Here is a 19,485-nt window from a genome sequence, read left to right on the forward strand (position 1 = left end):
TTAGAAAGACCTGCATTCTTTGGAGTGAAGGAATTAAATGGAATTAAAAGTGTCACATCCATGTTTCTGCAACGCCTTTTGTGGTCTGTTTTCCAGATCTACCACTGCTCGGAGCCCTGCAGCTGCTGGCGCAGCCCAAGGAGGTCCTGGAGGGGCACCCCGGCCTCCGCGCCCCTGGGAAAGGTCCCCACCCCTCTAGAGCTTGGGCCCTGCTGGTACAGACCGGGAGTCCCGAGGGGAGTCGGTCCCCTTCCTGGCAGCCGTCCCTGGTAAGGAACGGAAGTCGCAGGGACTGCATGTAAAAATGTCCCAAGTACCCCTTCTCCTGCTGGGTTGCACCGTGCCTGGCGGTGGCCGCTGGGAACTCCAAGGCTGACACCCGCTATGGGTGCTGGACGCCCTCCGTCGCCCCGGGCCGAGAACACCACCTGAGGTGGATCTCTTGTTCTCCTAGCTGGGACCACAGGCGAAGCCACCGCGCCGGCCTCTGCACCCATTTCTTGTGCAGTCCTCTGACCCCATGAGGTGGTCAGGGAGGATGGCCCGGGCCTCCTGGTCCCGGTTAGCACAGCAGGGCACTGCCAGGCTGGCTCACTGTCCATGGCAGGAGGGTGCAAGATGCAAGGCGGCAGAGGGGTGGCCCGTAGGTGGGAGGGGGAAGGCCCGTGGGCAGGGACTGGTCTGTGTAGCCCGGCTGGCTGTGCTCCACCTGTTCCAGCCACAGCCTGGAGCACCTGGGCCCAGGTTCCTCCCCCACGCAGGCAGCCTCGCCAAGGCCTCTGGACGTGCCCTCCCCGCTGAACGCACAAGGTATCCTCTGCTCTCCCAAGTGAAGCAGGGTCAGGCCAGGATAGGAGGTGGACGGAAGAGCGCTTGGAAATACGGGGCCCTATAGGCATCTTACTGCTCTTGACAGCCAGACACTCTCTCTCCTCTTGCAGTAGGACTTGGCCCAGCGCTCTCCAAATGCAGCCAGCCCCTCTGCCCCAGCCCAGCACCGTCCCTCCCACTCCCCCGGACTGTATGCAAACACACTGGCACACAGCAGCTTCGGCCTCTTCAGCCAGCTGACCCAGAGAAGACCCGTCCACAGCACTGACCCACACCTCACTACTCCCTGACACCGTCCCAGACCACACCCTCCTCCAACCCAGTCACTCACTTGGTGAGCAAAGATGGCCTGCTTTGCCCCAGGTCCTGCTCAAAACGCTTAGGAATCCATCAGAGAACAAAACAAACAGGGTTTCTGACTTCATGAAGCTTCCATTTTTGTGGAAGAAGACGGACAATAAGAAGCTGTATTTATTAAACACTTACATAACATAGCACTGACTCCATGGCAGGTGTTATGCTATGCATTTTATAAATACAAATTCATTTGATCCTCATGAAAATTCTGAGTTAGGTATTGTTCATATAAATAAGGAAACCAAGGCAAAGGGGTTAAATAATCCACCCAAAGCCACACAAGTAGCAAGTGGTGAAGCCACAACTCAACCCCAGGCAGCCTGGCTCCAGAGCCCAGGCCCTCCACCTCTCAGTAAGCATGAGTGAGCAACACAGCATGCTAGAGGGTGAGTGCCTCGGAAAAATGGAGAGTAAAGCAGAGTAAAGGGAATCCGGAGCACGGAGGGAAGGAGACACACTGACATTTTAAACTGGGAGGCATGAGGATTCCCAGAGGAGCTGACATCTGAGCAAAGGCATGCAATGCAAGGGTTGAGGGAAATATGCATCAGACACTTCCCTATTTCTAGTTTCAGTCTTTAAAGTAGCCAAAAGAAAATGCCTTTTTGTCCTACATCAGAAATGGTAGGACACCTCTTTCCTCCCATTTATTTCCAAAGTAGATTACACCAATTTAATTCCATTTTATTTTCCAGAATAAGCATACAAAAAAATCCATCCTGGAAGAACCATTTTCAACTGGGCGTGGTGGCTCACATCTGTAATTTCAATGCTTTGGGAGGCTGAGGCAGGAGAATCATTGAGACTAGGAGTTCGAGGCCATCCTGGGCAACACAGTGAGACCCCATCTCTACTAAAAATAAAAGAATAATTGGCTAGGCATAGGGGGGCAGCCACGGAGTCCAACCAGCTCTGCGGAATCTAAAACATTTACCTTCTGGCCTTTTACAGAAAAAAGTTTGCTGACTCCTCCCCAGCTGATCTTGCTTGACTCAGTTCTCCCGCCTCCACAAGATTAACTGACCTAAAACTCGACTTCCACCGTCGCTCTGTGTTCAAACCCCCGACAGGTTCCCTGATGCCCATAAAGCCCACACTGTACCCTGACATCCATTCGACCAGGAGAATAAACAAGAAAAGCCCTCAAGGACATGCCTTTGCTCATGCTGTTCTCTGCCTTTCAGGAAGCCCTTCCTGCCTTCCACCGCTAAGCCTGCCGCTGCTTACCTTGCCCTTGCAGTCAGGGCAAGGCTCTGGGAATGCTCCCGGCTCCCTCTGCTCTGCTCCCACAGCTCCCTATACTTACCCTCATCACACCTCTTACCACACAGCACTGAAATCATCTATTTGTGTGTCTGTCTCGCCAGCTGCAGCAAGATCCCAGAGGGCAAGGAACACATCTTACTTATCTCCCATCACCCATACAGAACCCAGTACAGCAGCTCATCAACACTGAACGCAACCCCAGCCTGGCCAGGCTGGCCTCCTTGCTGCCCCTGAATGCATGCTGCTCACGCTCAACTCTGAGCCTGCGCTCACCCCAGCACCCCCACATCTCACTTAAGACAATCCGACCATGGCCTGGGCACAGTTCAAATTGCATTTCCTCCCTAGGCCCACGGAAGTCAATAGGGTCGCAGGTTCAAACCCCCAGCTCCTCTCACCCATGTGCCGAGTGCCCTTGCACAAGATGCTTCTGTCTCTGGGTTCTCATCTGTAAAGAGGGAATGACTCAGTATCCCCTAACTTGCAGGGCTGACAACGCATATAAAGTTTCTGAACCGACACTTGGCATATAATAGATTTTTAAGAAGTAACAGCACACTTGTTTTCCCCAATCACACTGTCTATGCCATCTCGGTATTTCATCCCTTTTCTTCCCCATAACTGTTGTGTATATTACCCTGGCTCTCCTGAGGCAGGTTTGTCATGAGCAGAGACCCGGTCGTAGTACACTTCCATGAAGCCGCCCCTGCCCTAAAACCCAGGACAACACAACACGTGGAGGAAGGGACCAACGGATACAACTTTAATAAATAAGTTATTTCAGGTTATTTAGGTTTAAAGAATTGCTAATTAAAAAAAAAAAGCAAAGCCCCAGGGGATCAGGAGTGAGCTAGAGAGCAGGCTTTTGCAGATGCTTTCATACTGATGACAAAGGCAGTTAGAGAGCGGGAGCAAGTGGGATGAGGAGGGGACCAGCAAGATAGGAAAGAGCTCCCCCTTGGAGGTGGTACTGTTCATTCTCACCCATCCAAACACTGCAAAGAAACCTGTGCTGACTCACTGGACAGTCTGGACCCAGCATGCTCCCCTGAAGACTGTCTCTGGATGAGAGGAAGCCCCAAGCCTCAGAATTCCATTCCAAGTTTCATGAGCACTAGTCAGTGACAGTACCAGCTGATGTGTGGGGTGCTCACTGGGTGCTTACCACATGCCTGGGAGGATTCTAAATGCTTACGACCATAGGAGGTTAGGAGGACTGTTACACCCTTCATTGCACAGATGAGGAAACTGAGTCTCGGGAGGATAAGGAACACACTCCCGGTCACACACTCTAGTAACCGGTATAGTACAGCACAGTCTGGTTCCAGAGTCCAAGCTCTTAACCACAACGCAGTTTGAGTGTCTTACTCTGATTTAGCTCCGCCATTTACCAGGTGAGAGATCTCAGGCAAGTCATCTAACCTCACTGCGCCTCATCTTTCAAGTGGGCCTCATACGGGTAACTTTGTAAGACTGTCATGAGGATTGAAGGCGATCATGCCATGACACATATTATGAAGCGGACTCCTGAGAAATCAGTTCCCTCCCACTTTTCCCATATCCCAATATAAGTGAGGTTTTTAGCCAAACCCCTTGACCTCTTTTACTACTAGGAATGATCTACATGCCCTGCTGGATTTTCCTGCCTACTGCCTACGCCTAAGCATTTGGACCTCATAAAAACTTACAAAAATGGCCTGGAGACAAGCAAGAAAGGAAAGCAACTGCACACAGAACTGAGTGGGGCAGCACAGCAGAGATGGCCCAGACGGCTCCTGGTGTGCAGATGAATACTGCATGAGCAGAGGTCGGGCCAGCCAGGCCCTGCCAGGACACGCCACAACTGACAGTCCGTGACAGCACCTAGATCCATGTACTGCACCAACAGGCCCAGATGACAGGCCTAGGAGGCTGTAGGCAGAGCCAGAAGCACCTGTGCCTCTGAGCCCGCATGTGTGTAAGTGCTGTAGGGGGACAAAGAGGGGCAGGCAGGTTAATGTGACAGGCAGTCATTCCCACCAATGGTGGGATATCAGACTGCCTAAAATGTTGTCTATAGCAAGGTAACTGTTTAAATTCCTACAGAAGGAATTCTGTTGCAAAATTCCTTTACTGTGAAGAATTTAATTTCAAGCCAAGAAGTACAGATACACACTAGTTTATTTTGAAGGTAAATCCACATTTCCATACATCAAGTTTGCTTGAAGGGTAAGAGATACCTTTAAGCCATGAACCCTTCCCCTGGGCTGGTGGTCATGCACAGAGGGAACCTGTCATTAGCAGCATGTAAAAGTGTCCTTCGGGGCCAGGTGCAGTGGCTCACACCTGTAATCCCAGCACTTTGGGAGGCTGAGGTGGGCGGATCACAAGGTCAGGAGTTCGAGGCCAGCCTGGCCAACACAGTGAAACCCCGTCTCTACTAAAAATACAAAAAATTAGCCGGGCATGGTGGTGCGTGCCTGTAGTCCCAGGTACTTGGGAGGCTGAGGCAGAAGAATTGCTTGAACCTGGCAGGTGGAGGTTGCAGTGAGCCGAGATCTAGCCACTGGACTCCAGCCTGGGCGACAGAGCGAGACACCGTCTCAAAAAAAAAAAAAAAAAAAAAGTGTTCTTCAAGTTAGCAGGTCAGCTCAGTTAATACAGCAGGGAGCAGAAGCCAGGTGTTTAACTCATTTCTAGAAGATGTAAGTAATTTCTATTTGAATGGACCTGATCAAACGGATCCAAAGGTCTTAGAAAATAAAAGGTTAAAACCCAAGCAAAACGGTATCTCACTCATCATATCCAGTAGTAAGAAGTCCTATTAGGCCTTTTCCCACAATACATCAGCTTCCAAATACAGCACATGACAAAGAAATACTTCAGGAAGATGGAGGAATGGGGGGCTTGCTACCATGCTGGCTGATGACATTATTACAAGGCTCCAACCAGCTTCGAGGCCGTGGTAGACACAGCACCGTGGTCCTAGGGTTAGAAAGGAGCCCCAGAAGCAGCATGAACAATCTAGTGCCCAGAGCATGGATGAGGCGCCTCCATGCCCAGGACTGCTCCCACCCACCGTTGCTAGAGCACCTAGGAAAGGGCACAGACTGCAAAATCCTCCTCTAGGAAGGGCTGCCCAGTCCACCGGGGGGCAGCTGTATCTCTCGATGAGTAGGCTGGGCAAGGACAAGCACATTCAGAGCACCAGATCCAAAGTGGTGACAGGCCCAAGGGCAGCCTGCAGGCAAGGGAAATGGTCCCAGCCTTTCCTGCAGCCAAAGTGCAGGGCTGGTCCTCAGGAAGGAGTTGCAAAATGATCCTGTTTGCAAAACACAAACATTCCACAAACAGCAGACACAGCGGGTAGGTAAGTTCTAGAAATTCTCAGTCTTAGGTGCAAGAAATAAACAAAACCAAATCAAGAAGAATATTCTACTAGTTAGCATAAATTTGCTTAGCACTCAATGTCCAGGGCTTCCTGGCCAGTTAAATCCAGGTTACTGCACTTGCATGGCTGACAATGCATCCAACCTCTTGCAGACGCAGGCTGTCTTACCGCGTGGCACTGACATACAACAGGTGCTCAATAAATGTGCTGAAAAAAGTCAGTGTGTAAAGGATTCCTAAAGTAGGAATCCCCCCTGCTCCCTGGCTCCCTGAGGGTGGTTGAGGCTCAGGGGCTTGTTTGTGTCCCCACCCTACTACGCTAGGGCCTAGCACGGGGCTCACTACACCCAGAGGGCCGATTCCAGCTGCCACCTGTGAATTTCTTCCCTGCCTCATACTGTCTTTTTCTGCCCCATTCCTCTTCCTTTTGCTCCCTGAACATGTAATCTCATGGGATTTGGAGTCATTCGCTATGCAAATTATTGGGTTTATGGCCCTTTACCTCACTGGAACAACTTCCCTGCTGTAAAATGGGGTGAAAGGACCCTACCTGAAGACTAGAAATGATGTGTGCGCAGTCTGGCCACAGTAAGGGGAAGTGATCGCTGTTATGACTTGCTTATATAATTTTCCACAGGCCCCACTGTCTAAAGGAACTTAGAATACCAAAAGCAGAAAGTTTATTTGTTTTTCCTACCCATGCAAGGGTGGTTTTGAGAAAGCCTATCTGTTTTGGAAAGAAACTGACCCAAGCCCATGTCACTAGTTAAAATATTTCCTTTTTCCTTTTTCTCAGGGAAATGGATGACTGACTAGTCATGGCCAAACTGGGAAAAAGGTTCTGTTCCATAAGTTCATGTGCCAATTACACACAGCGATTAGGATTCCCAGATGGCTCGTTCTCTTTTTTTAAAATTTTACTTTAAGTTCCAGGATACATGTGCAGAACGTGCAGGTTTGTTACATAGGTATACGTGTGCCATGGTGGTTTGCTGCACCTGTCAACCTGTCATCTAGGTTTGAAGCCCCGCATGCATTAGGTATTTATCCTAATGCTCTCCCTCCACTTGCCTTCCTCCACCCCTGGCCCAGCTCATTCTCTTAAAAGAATCACCCATAAAGGAGTTTACCTGGCGCAATAATGGATCTGCTTGGGTTCCACAACTTGGGAATCAGAAGGAAGGGAAGGGCTTCCTCACCTTTTCCAGGAGCAGGGCTGCCCTCAGCACTCTCTGGATTCCCAAGGCACAGCCCCCAGGTTCCTGAACACACAGTGTCTTAAGTGCCCCCCTGGGAAGCCCCCCTGCGCCCACACTCTCCTCCCAGTGCTTTAGAATTACCTCCTGACTCTGCCCCCTGAGAAACAGGCCAGGAATATTTCAATGAATACGCCAATTAACCTCAATGCACCTCTCCTGGCATTTCAGAGAGAGAACTCAAGAGTGAAGAGAGGGAAATATGGAGGAGGGATCTGAAGACAGGAAGGGGTGACCAGGACGGAGGTAACCCTGTGGAATATGCCCAAGTCAGTTGCCCTCAATTGGTCTGCAAGAGCACAAGTCCAAAACCCAATGCCTTCATCTAAATCCTGACGCCACCACTTGTTTTAGTCCTCTGTGCCCCACTTCCTAGTGTGAAAAGCAGGAATCATAACAGCACCCAGTCTGTCCGCTGTGGTGAGGACTCAGCGCGTTAAGACACATGGGCACTCAGGGCAGAGCGTGGCATGGCCAACGGTCTCTAAGCGTCTCTGCTGCTGCCATCACTGCTGTGCTCATCAGCGCCAGGTGCTGCTCTCCCACCTGTCCCTGTCCCACCACAGCCCGACAATTCTCAACCACAAGGAGCTTTGGCAGTGGAGGCAGGGAGGAATATGGCTAGAACCTTTGTAAGCTGACTTTCTGTAGGCTGGGGACAGTCCATGCTAAAGGGTAGCTGCCATACCCCCGGGAGCTGCAGGTGCCAGGAGTGAGCACTCTGCATCTTCCCCCTGACCAAGCTGCTCCTCCTCTCTTCCCAAGCTTCCAACACTGGCACTGGCTTCCCAGGACCCATGCCACCTCCAGACTTCAATTGGCAACAGAAAAGAGACAGGGGGCTGGGTGCAGTGGGTTGCCTGTAATCCCAGCACTTTGGGAGGCTAAGGCTGGAGAATCGCTTGAGTCCAGCAGTTCAAGACCAGACTGGGCAACACAGAGAGAGTTTGTCTCTACACAAAATTTAAAAATTAGTCGGGTGTGGTGGTGTGGGCCTGTAGTCCCAGCTACTCAGGTGGCTGAGGTTGGGGAGATGGCCTGGGCCCGGGAGGCCAAGGTTGCAGTGAGCCGAGATCATGCCACTCTAGCCGGGAGGCCACAGAGCAAGACACTGTCTCCAAAAAATAAATAAATAAATAAAGAAGAATGGGCAGGAGAGAGGAGAAGGCTGGGACTAAGGTTTCATTTCGCCTTTAAATAGGAAAAGTCAATAAAAGCTACTAGTTAACCACGTGGCTGTGCTGTCCATCCCTCTCCTGCCAGAGTTAACCAGACAGAATCTCCTGCCAGAGTTAACCAGACTGAATTCTTCAGCAGATATACAATTCAACAGACACCTGCAGACGTGCCTAATGCAGGAAGACTCCTCACTAGATTCCCTCACACATAACACACGTGCACTCTGAGCTGGGCGCTAGAGAGACACGGCCTAACACAACACGAAAAAGATACTGTTGTCCTTGCCAAGGTCCTCACTACTTAGCAGAAGCTCTTGCCCTTCCGCTTCCACCTTTCATCAAGTTGTAAGCCAACAGTCTCACTTCTTCTCTCTTCTTTAATCTGATTTCTGTCTTCCCTTTCTTTTTTCTTTTAAGAGACAGGATCTCACTCTGTCACCCAGGCTGGAATGCAGCAGCATGATTATAGCTCACTGCAGCCTCAAACTCCTGGCCTCAAGTGATCCTCCCGCCTCAGCCTTCTGAGCAGCTAGGACTATGACTGTATACCACCATGCCCGGCTAATTTTTAAAATTTTTGTAGAGACAGGGTCTCACTATGTTGCCCAGGCTGGTCTCACCTGGCCTCAAGCAATACTCCTACCTTAGCCCCTCAAAGTGCTGGGATTACAGACATGAGCCATTACACCCAGCCTTTTCTTTCACTTTTTTTTTTTGTTGAGACAGTAAGGTCTTGCTCTGTTACCAAGGCTGGAATGCAGTGGTGCAATCTCCGCTCACTGCAGCCTTGGCCTCCCAGGCTCAAATGATCCACCTACCTCATCCTCCTGAGTAGCTGGGACTACAGGTGTGCAACACCCACACCCGGCTAATTTTTGTATTTTTCTGTAGAGACAGGGTTTCACCATGTTGGCCAGGCTAGTCTGGAACTCCTGACCTCAGGTGATCTGCCCGCCTCAGCCTCTCAAAGTGCTGGGATTACAGGCGTGAGCCACCACACCTGGCCTCTTTTTTAAAACTATGGCAACCATCTCTCCTCTGTTGAACTCGCCAATAAGAAAAAGTCAATGGGGCCAGGCATGGTGGCTCACGCCTGTAATCTCAGCAGTTTGAGAGGCTGAGGCGGGCAAATTGTTTGAGCCCAGGAGCTCAAGACCAGCCTAGGCAATGTGGCAAAACCCCATCTCTACAAAAAATGTAAAAAATTAGCCAGGCTTGGTGGTGCACGCCTGTAGTCTCAGCTACTCAGGCGGTCAAGGTTGCAGTGAACCATGATCACGCCACTGCACTCCAGCCTAGGTGGCAGAGTGAGATGCTGTCACAAAAAAAAAACAAAAAAAAAGTAATCAACTGCAGGGTTTGGGGTGACAGTTTCTTGGTCATTTCTCCCAGTTTCTTGGTGTCTTTATAGCTAGAGATGGCTAAAGGCCACCCGCAAGAAAACAACTGAGGCCCATGGGGGCAGGATGCTGTTCTCTCCACCGGAGCAACCCGACCACTTGGGTATCTGACACCACCCATCACCCCCCCAACTCCAGGGGATCAGAGCTGAATTCTGAAGAGTGGAACCAAAGATGACAGAGTGCGTGGCTGGAGAGAGGGGTAAGTCCACAGAGTTTAGGTAAATTTCTGAACCACATCCCCACCACGCCCACAATGTACTGCATTAAAGTACACTGGAAGCTAAAGACCAAAAAGGAATCAGATTTTCAACTCTGCCACCTAAAGCAGAAACTGAGGGCCTTATTTACCACACAGATTTTAGCACAAGTGCCATGCCTCCAGTTTCACAATTTCACCAGCAGCTTAAGCAAAATGGCCTGGACACTAAAGATGGCCTCTGGGTCAGAGTATCACTAATTTCCTCTGTCCATAAACCACTTTGATTCTCTCTGTCCCTAATCTCCGCATCTAGTCTTTTTTTTTTTTTTTTTTTTTGAGACAGAGTCTTGCTCTGTCACCCAGGCTGGAGTGCTGGAGTGCAGTGGTGTGATCTCAGCTCACTGCAACCTCGGCCTCCTGAGCTCAGGCAATCCTCCCACCTCAGCCTCCAGAGTAGCTGGGACCACAGGTACACACCACCACGCCCAGCTAATTTTTGTACTTTTTGTAGAGATGGGGTTTAGCTGTGTTGCCCAGGCTGCTCTCAAACTACTGGGCTCAAGCAATCTGCCCACCTCAACCTCCCAAAGTGTTGGGATTACAGGCATGAGCCACTGCACCCGGCCCATCTGGTCTTATTAAATACTTCATTCTCTGCAAATGCAGATGTTTTCTCAGCTCTGATTATTTTTTCTAAAGTAATGACCCTCCACCTGGCTACACAAATGCTTCTAGCAAAGGAAAAGACCAGGGTGTGAAAACTGTACTGCAATAGAACATAAAGCCCGTCCAACCCCCACCTCCCATCAGACCTGGGATGGTGGCAGCAGCAGGCATCGGGGCTCTCAGCCCTGCCCATTAGTCATCCCTAAGGCCTGTTAGCACACAGGTTAGGAGGAGCACACACTCTGGAATCAGAAAGCCCAGGATTGAGCCCAGCCCTGCTTTCAGTTAAGGCTTTGTCACTCACTATCACTCCCTTGACCTAGGACCTCACAAAACCTTGTCATCTGTAAAACTGGGGATAATAAGTTCTACCTTGAATGTTATTGTGAGGAATAAATGAGGTAATGTCTATGCAGCACCTAGCACAGATTCCTGCAGATAAACACTCAATAAATGTTAACTATCATCCACTATCTAGTTATCAGAAAAGCACAATGATATTGTATCTTTAAGTCCTTCCACTTCCAAAAGAAAGAAAGAAAGAAAGAAAAAGATGTGTGGATTTTTTTCCCCTAAAGGTATCAGTGAAGTGAAATTTAAGAAGGAAAACCTGGGCCGGGCGCAGTGGCTCATGCCTATAATCTCAGCACTTTGGAAGGCCAAGGTGGGCGGATCACCTGAGGTCAGGAGTTCGAGACCAGCCTGACCAACATGGTGAAACCCTGTCTCTACCAAAAATACAAGAACAGCCAGGCGTGGTGGCGGGCACCTATAGTCCCAGCTACTTGGGAGGCTGAGGCAGGAGAATCACTTGAACCCAGGAGGCAGAGGTTGCAGTCAGCCAAGATGGCGCCACTGCACTTCAGCCTGGGCACAACAGAGCGAGACTCCATCTCAAAAAAAAGAAAAGAAAAACCCAATTTAAATCCAAGTTCAGGGATGAACTCACTTGCAACTTAAAGTAAATCATGTCACCTCCATTTCTTTGCCTATAAAGTGGGAATAATAGACCCTACTAAACTTTGACGACCTCAGAGACGAGTAAGAATCAATGAGATAACAGGTCATGAAAAAGCTTTCACTTCCTCAAATAAAAAGCAACAAGTAGTAAACCCAGAGCATAATTATTATTAAACTGCCGGGCCCCATAATATTATGGAACATAAATAAGCCAATGATGGCATATTGAACATTAGGTTTGATGCCCTTTCGTCTATTCACATGGAACGTGCTACAAGCCGGAGGAGGCAAATGGCTGCTCCTAGCAGATCCCAGTTCAGAGGCACGGCCCAGCAAAGCTAGCACTCTGCCAATGGTCAGGCTTCAACCATCCTGGGCCACTTCTCAGAGGCCAGTGCCAGGAGAAATTAGGTAATTCATCTGGTTCCAGTTGGACATGTGAAACCAACGACAACCAAAATCCTCACCTGCAGGACTACTCGACAGATGCAGGAAAGGGTCCCCTTTGACCCTCTGCTCTTCTGTACTGAATGGTGTACCACTCTTCCAGGGCATGTGCCATCCTTCCTTTAAAGTGCAACACATGATCCAGGAAGAAGAGCTCAATTTTTCCTTATTTTTACTTCTAGGTCCAAGACATGAGTTTCATTTTTAATCTACCACGGAAATGTCTGGAGAGCTGGAAGTTTGAGTGGGAGGAGGAATGGGGGGGACCTCATCTCCCTAATTTAAAAACGGAGCATGCAACCAAAACTGCATCCAATTTCGTCATCCCCAGGTCTCTCAAACCCAAGGAAGAGAGGAAAAATTTACTTTTATGTTTACTGAACATCTGCTATGTGCCAAGGACTGTGCTAAGTTCTTCACACACATTACTTCCAAAGCCCATTTCCTCTTCCACGCCTAGTAACACCATGGAATAACCACCACAGAACAGGATCATCTCAGGTGGGGAGGGTGGGGGGAAGAATCACAATATGTAGTCAAGTTTAAGACATTTCAAATGTTAGCGATGTAAACACAAATAAACAGCCTTGACTGAGGAACGAGGTCTAAGTTCTGAAACATCCTTTACAGGAGGAACACACAAACCATGTCTTTCCTATAATGAAGAAATTAACTCACGCTACTTAATACACTATAAAAAAGATTTAAAACTTTTAAAACCTGGAGCACAAGAAAAACTCACTACAGGACTCGAACAATCTGGGGCCGGATTGCTGACCTGAGAATTACATCTGGCAATGAAATATGGAATGAACGGCATCCCCTGAGAGGCCCTAGCGATGTGCTCACGGGAGAAGGCAACCACAACGAACTGGCCTGTGTGCGGCCAGGTAACCAGAAGGCCAGAAGGCGGAGCTTTACCGCAGGCGGCAGCGACTGTAGGAAAATGTCTTTCTCAGTTTAAAACCTAGTTCATCCTCATCCCTGGGGTACAACGACTGTCTATGGAGCAAAGTGTCAGATGGGACCAAATACACATTGGTGGCCTGATATTCAAATGTTATCCTCTCCATGCACATCCCACTAAAAAGCAGCTTAGGGAAAAAACGAAAAAACAACAACAACAACAAAAGCTGTCCACCTGTCCACAGTTGACCTTCATTCCTCTGCATCAACCAGTTTCACATAAATCACAATGAACATCCGCACTAAACACCATTAAAAGAACACAAATGTGGCTTGAACTCTTGGACATACTTTCTCTGCATTCAGAGTCAGGAAAATCAGCCAAGCTATGGGGCTGGTCCCCGCCCCTTAACGGGATGCGGCACAGAGGCTTTGCCTGAGGGGCCTGCCAGACCCCTTCTTCCCGGCTACCTACTGAGCAAGTGGGGTGGCGGCTCACCAGTGCCCCATGCCAGGTGGAGGCTCCCGGCAGCGGCCGGCTTTCTGCTAGGCCAGGCAAGCCCGGCTCCGTGTAGGGCTCCTCAAGGTGGTTTCTAAGCTGGGAATTTCCAATGTGCCCGGGAGACCTCCAAGAGCGCGGTCCCCTCGGAAGGCAGCTAGGTAAGGGGACCAGAGGCGAAGGCGGCTGCCATCGCCCGGCCGCGCCCACCGCCCCCACAAACGTAAAGGCGCGCCAGGGTGCTCTCGGCCACCTACCTGCCAGGGTCGCAGGAGCCCACCCTTGGCGCACGCCACCGCCAGGCCGGGACAGCAGGACGGGGTGGCCCCGGGGGCCGGGCCGCGGAGGCAGGATCCGGCGGAGCCTCGGCCGCGGGCCTGCGGACCCAGGTAAAGACAGAGACCTCCACCGCCCCAAAAAGCACCCCCGCCCAGCGCCGGGCTAAGCCTCCTCCCTCCGCCTCCCGCCTGAAGCGGGCGGCCTCCCCGCGCCCGCCGCCCCGCACTCCCGACCCGCCGGCGCACCTGGCCGCGCATCCTCCGGCTGGAAGTGACCACACCGGCACGCGGGGCGGGGGCTTCCTCGCGGCCCCCCCCCCCCCCCCCGCCGGGCGCAGGGCTACAAGCGCCGCTGGAAGGAGGCGACCGCGCCGCAGCGGTTCCGGGTCTCGGCGCTGCCCGGGCGGGAGACTCGGCGCGCGTCCGCTCGCGGGACCACCCGCTCCAGAGTCGCCCGCAGGGGCGAGCCCGGGGCCCGAGACCCCCAGCTCGGGCGCGAGCAGGATGGGGCTCCCCGGGGGCGGCTGGCGCGAGTCGGAGTCCCGAAGCTCCGTCCTTACCTCTGCTTCATGCTGCGGTGTCCCTCAGTGCCGGCGTCCCCTTGGCCGGCCGGTACCGCCTGTCCCGCAGCCCCGGCGTCCGTCGAGGTAACTAGCAGCCAAAGTAGCGGCGCAGCCGGGGGAGGGGCGGGCACAAGGAAGGGCGGGCGTTGAGGCCCTCGGGCCGAACCACAGGACCCCAGCCTCGGGGGCGGGCGAGAGATCTCAGTGCACCTCGGGAACTGGCACCGCGGCTCCCGTCCTCAGGGACCCCATTGGTACCTGCACTCTCAGCCTTGCCAGAATCTCATGGGATATGTGCAAAAGGCAAAGAAATAAACTGTCGCCACACCCTTCGTCCTCTCCGTCTCCCCGCAGGGTCCATATGGTATCATTAGTGAGATTTATCAAGAAAAAAGGGAAATAATCAAAATTCATATCAGAAATTCATCGGAAGACATAACCACAGAAGTAGCAGAGATTACAAAACAGTGGATGTTATGAATAAATATATGTATTCAAATCTACATATGTATTCATTATGTATGTAAACATATATGAATAAGGATATCATGCCAAGACATTTTAAAATGTGTACAAAATAGACAAAATCCTAGAAAGTATAATTTTCTAAAATGAACTCATGAAGAAATAAAAATCCTGAATAGTTCAGTAGCTTCTATGTAAATTTAATCAGTAGTTAAGAAGTACGGGTCTTTGTCTCTTTCTTTCCCTTTCTCTCTTTTTCTCTCTCACACACAGAGCCCTAATAGTATTATTGGCTAAATCCAAAATTACAGTGGAGTTGTCATTCTAATCCCATTAAAATATTTCCATAAAATTAATGAAGGGGGCTACTTTCAATTAATCTGATGAGAATATTATCTCAATACCATACAAAAAAATTAAGTACAAAAAGAAAAATTGCCTGCCAATCTTATTGAAGAGCACTGGCATAAACTCCCCAGAGGAGAAGGCAATGACCACGCCTCCAATAGGAAGAATCAATACAAACAAAACAGTGTGCACCCCAAAAAAGCATATCCTGACTTGCTCAACCTTATAGCCAATATTTAAAAAAATCCGGAACACACAGGGCCATGGGAGTAGCTGTTGGAGAAATTTTCATGAAGGAAGAAAGATTACAACTAAGTTTTAAAATGCTAGTTTTGTTTGTTTTGTCTTGGAGAGAAGGTAAAAGTGGGAGTAAAAATAGGGAGTTTGGTGTAAGGTGAGAAAAGCAAAGGAAACCTGCATGGATGGGCTGGAGGGTGTGATGGGAGAACAGTGATAAGTATGTTTGGGGAAGCAATTGGAAATAGCAGCTAAGCTTAATCACAATCTATCAAAAGGGACTTGTTGAAGAATTAATGTGTGACTAGGAACAGGGAGGTTATGGGCTTGTCAGCTCGACAGTGGGCACTCAGTTCCACTAACAAATGATGCCCGTGTGGACAGACAGAATGATGGACAGACAGAATGATGGACAGGCAGATGAATGCATGGGCTTTATGTGAAACAGGTCCTCTTGGTTGTTGACAAGATACTGTTTTAAAGTTCCATTTTGCCATACTTCGAATAGTTTTTCATTAGCTAAATTTAGCTGCATGTAAAATCACTAAGGCAGACTTCCAGAGTTCCCACATGAAAATCAAATGTAAACCAGCTGTGACCTACTTCAACACCATCATCGGAAGTCAGAAGTTGAGCTCCTTTTTGATGTTTAAAGCCTGCATAATATTTGCTGTATTATTATTCAGTGTATTACTATTTCCTTTGTGATGGAAATTTGGTTTGTCCCAATTTTCTATTCTATTAAAACACCGCTACATAGAAAACCCCCATGCACATATTTCTCCTAATTATGGAAATATTTTACATAAAATACTCTAGACATGGATGAAATTACCAGGTTATTAGAATTTTAAAATAGGTACTCCCAAATTGTCCTCTTACAAATTATATGAATTCATAAGCTTCCAACTGTTATGGAGTTACCCATTTTGAGAAATCTGTGCTAAAATGACCAAATCAATGCTGATGACAATGATCAGGATAATAAGTACACTGGGAAGACAACAAAATGATTTAGATCTTAGACAAGTCATTCTAGGTGTCTCCACTGTTTCAGTTCTTGCATTCATTCTTGGGCTTTTTCCTTTTACCAAAGAAAATAGCTCCTTGACATCACATGAGTCCATGCTATGCGTAATGAGTATTGGTTAGTAAAAATGCCTATGACTAGTCATCTTCATCTATGCAAGCAAATATTAATTCATAAAACACTTCAAATGTAAGCAATTAATAATTAGTGAATGAAAAGTATATATCAATTAGAAAAAAATCACTATTAAAAAGACATTATTTGTGTGATAAAAGAGATTGCCATTTTGTATTTTTCTACAAGGTTAAAGAAAACTAAGTCAACTTATACAAGTGAGTTTTAAAAGCCTTTACGCCAGGCGTGGTGATTCATGCCCATAATCCCAGCACTTTGGTGGGCCAAGGTGGGCGGATCACCTGAGGTCAGGAGTTCGAGACCAGCCTGACCAAAACGGTGAACCCTCATTTCTACCAAAAATACAAAAAATTAGCCAGGTATGGTGGCATGAGCCTATAATCACAGCTACTTAGGAGGCAGAGGGCAGGAGACTCGCTTGAACCTGGGAGGTGGAGATTGCAGTGAGCCGAGATAGTACTGTTGCACTCCAGCTTGGGCAACAAGAGTGAAACTCCATCTCAAAAATAAACAAATTAATTAATTAAATAAAAGCCTTTAACCCAGAATGCTGAGTAAATTGGCCAAAAATGCTAACCTATGCATTTCAATACTATAGGATTCACGTTAATAGAAATAACCAGATGAAATGCTTCTGGTATTTCACCTTCCCAACCCCCATGAGCCAGTGTTTTTTTCTGTGAATAACAAAAACAGCGGAATTTACTTGCCTATCCATAAGAGGTTACCACTTCTGTGTATTGCCCCGAAACAGGTGGTGGCTGGGTGAGAAAGGGGACAGCCCTAGGGCAGGCGATGGGGGCTCCAGTATCGTGGGTGAGCTTCCTAAACCTCTGCAACTTTCGGCCCCGAAATGGGATGAGCCACGTTTAGCACAATGCCCAGAACAAAGTAAGGATTTGACACATCACACTTCTCTCCACATTGTTCCGTCATCAGCCACCGCGTCCTGCACCTCCCAGCCCACTGGGCTCCGGCTGTTTCCATCACATGAAGAATGATCCAGAGCCTGGCCTCCAGCCACCCTCCTGGCCTTGCTGCTTCTCACTCTGCCACTGACTCTTAACAGACCAGCCTGGCTGTCCTCAGACATACCACACACTTCACTGTGGGAGTCACGCAGCCCTCACTGCTCCTTCGCCAGGGAGCCACGGGGCTTTCCTCCTCAGGAGGACTCTGCAAGCAGCTGGATGAAGGGCCCCCCTGTCTCTCATCCTCCCTTAATTTTTGTCACAGCTCTCCTTCCTTCCACTCAGTGCAGCGCACACTGATTGATCCTCCATCTTCCCCAAAAGACAGGAACAGCATGAGCAGTGGAGAGTAGATTCCAAGGATAGAAAAAATAGTCAGTGATTTCTCATTTCCATTGATCATCAATGAAGAAAATGTATCCTGAAGGTCACGTACCTCCTATGGGACTGCTGCATCCTCAGCCTCCTGAATTTCAGCCCAGCACCTTCCTCCCCAGCACAGCAACAGGTCAGCCCTTACCAGCATCCCTCTCTTATTGCCTTTGTGCAGAGCCAGCACCAGGGCCAGGGGAGGCCTTGAGATTGTCCCTCCCCAAAAATTTGAGAAATAATCCTTCACGTCACCAACAAAGCACAGCCTTATGCATTGGTGGTCAGTCCCTCCCAACACCTCTGTCACTGTAAAGCTGGCAGCGCCCCTCCAAGGTTGGCCTTCCCAAGCACTGCACCTCTAGGTGACAGAGTGTGTCCTTACCTTGAGGCCTGGGCGCCCAGTCTATCCTGTCCAGTGAGCGAGCTGTGGAGAAGGGGGGATTCCAGGTTAAGGGGAGACTAGCAAGGCTCCTGCTTTTATGCTGCCCTATTGGGAAGGCTGTTAAAGAAACACAAGTTGTGAAGCAGTGAAGATAGAACATGTTTTCATTACTTAAACCAATACATTCCACAGATGGAATAATAAGAAATGCTACATCCAAGCTAACTGAATCCAACAGCATATCAAAAAGATAATCCACCATGATCAAGTGGGTTTCATACCAGGGATACAGGGATGGTTTAACACATGCAAGTCAATAAATGTGATACATCACATAAATAAAATTAAAAACAAAAACTCATATGATAATCTGAATAGATTCAGAAAAAACATTTGAGAAAATACAGCATTTCTTTATGATTAAAATCCTTCAGCAAAATCAGCATAGAAGGGACATACCTTAAGGTAATAAAAGCCATCTGTGACAAACCCACAGCCAACATTATCCTGAATGGGGGAAAGTGGAAAGCATTCCCCCTGAGGACTGGAACAAGACAAAGATGCCCACATTCACCACTTCTACTCAACATAGTGCTATTCACTACAGCATTGGTTGTAAAAGCAAGACTGGAAACAGAACAAATGGATACCCATAATGAGTGCTTAAGTAATTTTGGGAATAGTCATAGGGTGCAGTACTTTATAGCTCTGAAACAATACAGTGGATTTACATTTGAAAATGCGGAATGATAACTAAGGTGCATTGCCCAGTGATATGTGCAGAGGGGCAGAGAACTTTGTGTAAACACGATCACGCATCAGCATGCATTCCATGCGCATGTTTCTATTTGCACATAGATTGTAGAAATGATATGCAAGCAAAAATGTTGACTTGGTGTTTGGAAGTTCAGAGTGGAAGGGAAACTTCCTTGCTAACCTTTTATGATATTTAGAGTTCTTTCTAACCATGAATATGTAATACATTTAGAAATCTTAGCTAACAAGAAAAGCCTCTGGTCCTGGCCTCCTGCTGGCACATATCATATGGACATGGTCCTGTCATGCTAATGTGTGCAAACTGAGAAAAATCCAAGAATGGGAGTCTGCTTTTTTCATCATACAAATAATTGTTAATAGAAACAGTATGATAATTGCTCATTGATATACCATGAATATTCTATTAGATAATAATAAATTTCTGACATTTGAACTATACTTACACATGGAAATTGAAATATATGGATGAAATATTGTGGCTTATAGAGGCAAACAATTGTTTTATTGGCATTTTACAAACTGATCATCATTCCTCATGGCACGGGTCCATGTGATATTAAGTAGCTTGTTATGCTTGGGAAGGGCAGTGA

The 19,485-nt window shown here is 48.6% G+C and overlaps 1 protein-coding gene across 5 annotated transcripts in view; it reads right to left on the reverse strand.

Annotated features, from left to right (window-relative positions):
• Nucleotides 1–1,856: 1,856 nt before the first annotated feature.
• Nucleotides 1,857–19,485, reverse strand: part of LOC100608047 (uncharacterized) — a 36,021-nt gene continuing 18,392 nt past the window's right edge. Inside the window, exons 11-13 of one of the 5 annotated variants that reach the window (XR_010156195.1) lie at nucleotides 18,578–18,662; nucleotides 14,176–18,160; nucleotides 1,857–2,041 (exon numbers count right to left, since the gene is read on the reverse strand). Coding sequence is in view for 1 of the 5 variants with exons in the window: in XM_063808320.1 (XP_063664390.1) it covers nucleotides 18,018–18,160 (143 nt within the window). In the remaining 4 variants the exon portion in view is untranslated. Of the gene's footprint in view, nucleotides 2,042–14,175; nucleotides 18,236–18,577; nucleotides 18,663–19,485 lie in introns of those variants that run through there. The other 4 variants (XR_010156197.1, XM_063808320.1, XR_010156198.1 and 1 more) reach the window with 4 other exon arrangements.

The sequence above is a fragment of the Pan troglodytes genome, chromosome 23, assembly GCF_028858775.2.
Source record: "Pan troglodytes isolate AG18354 chromosome 23, NHGRI_mPanTro3-v2.0_pri, whole genome shotgun sequence".
NCBI lineage: Eukaryota > Metazoa > Chordata > Mammalia > Primates > Hominidae > Pan > Pan troglodytes.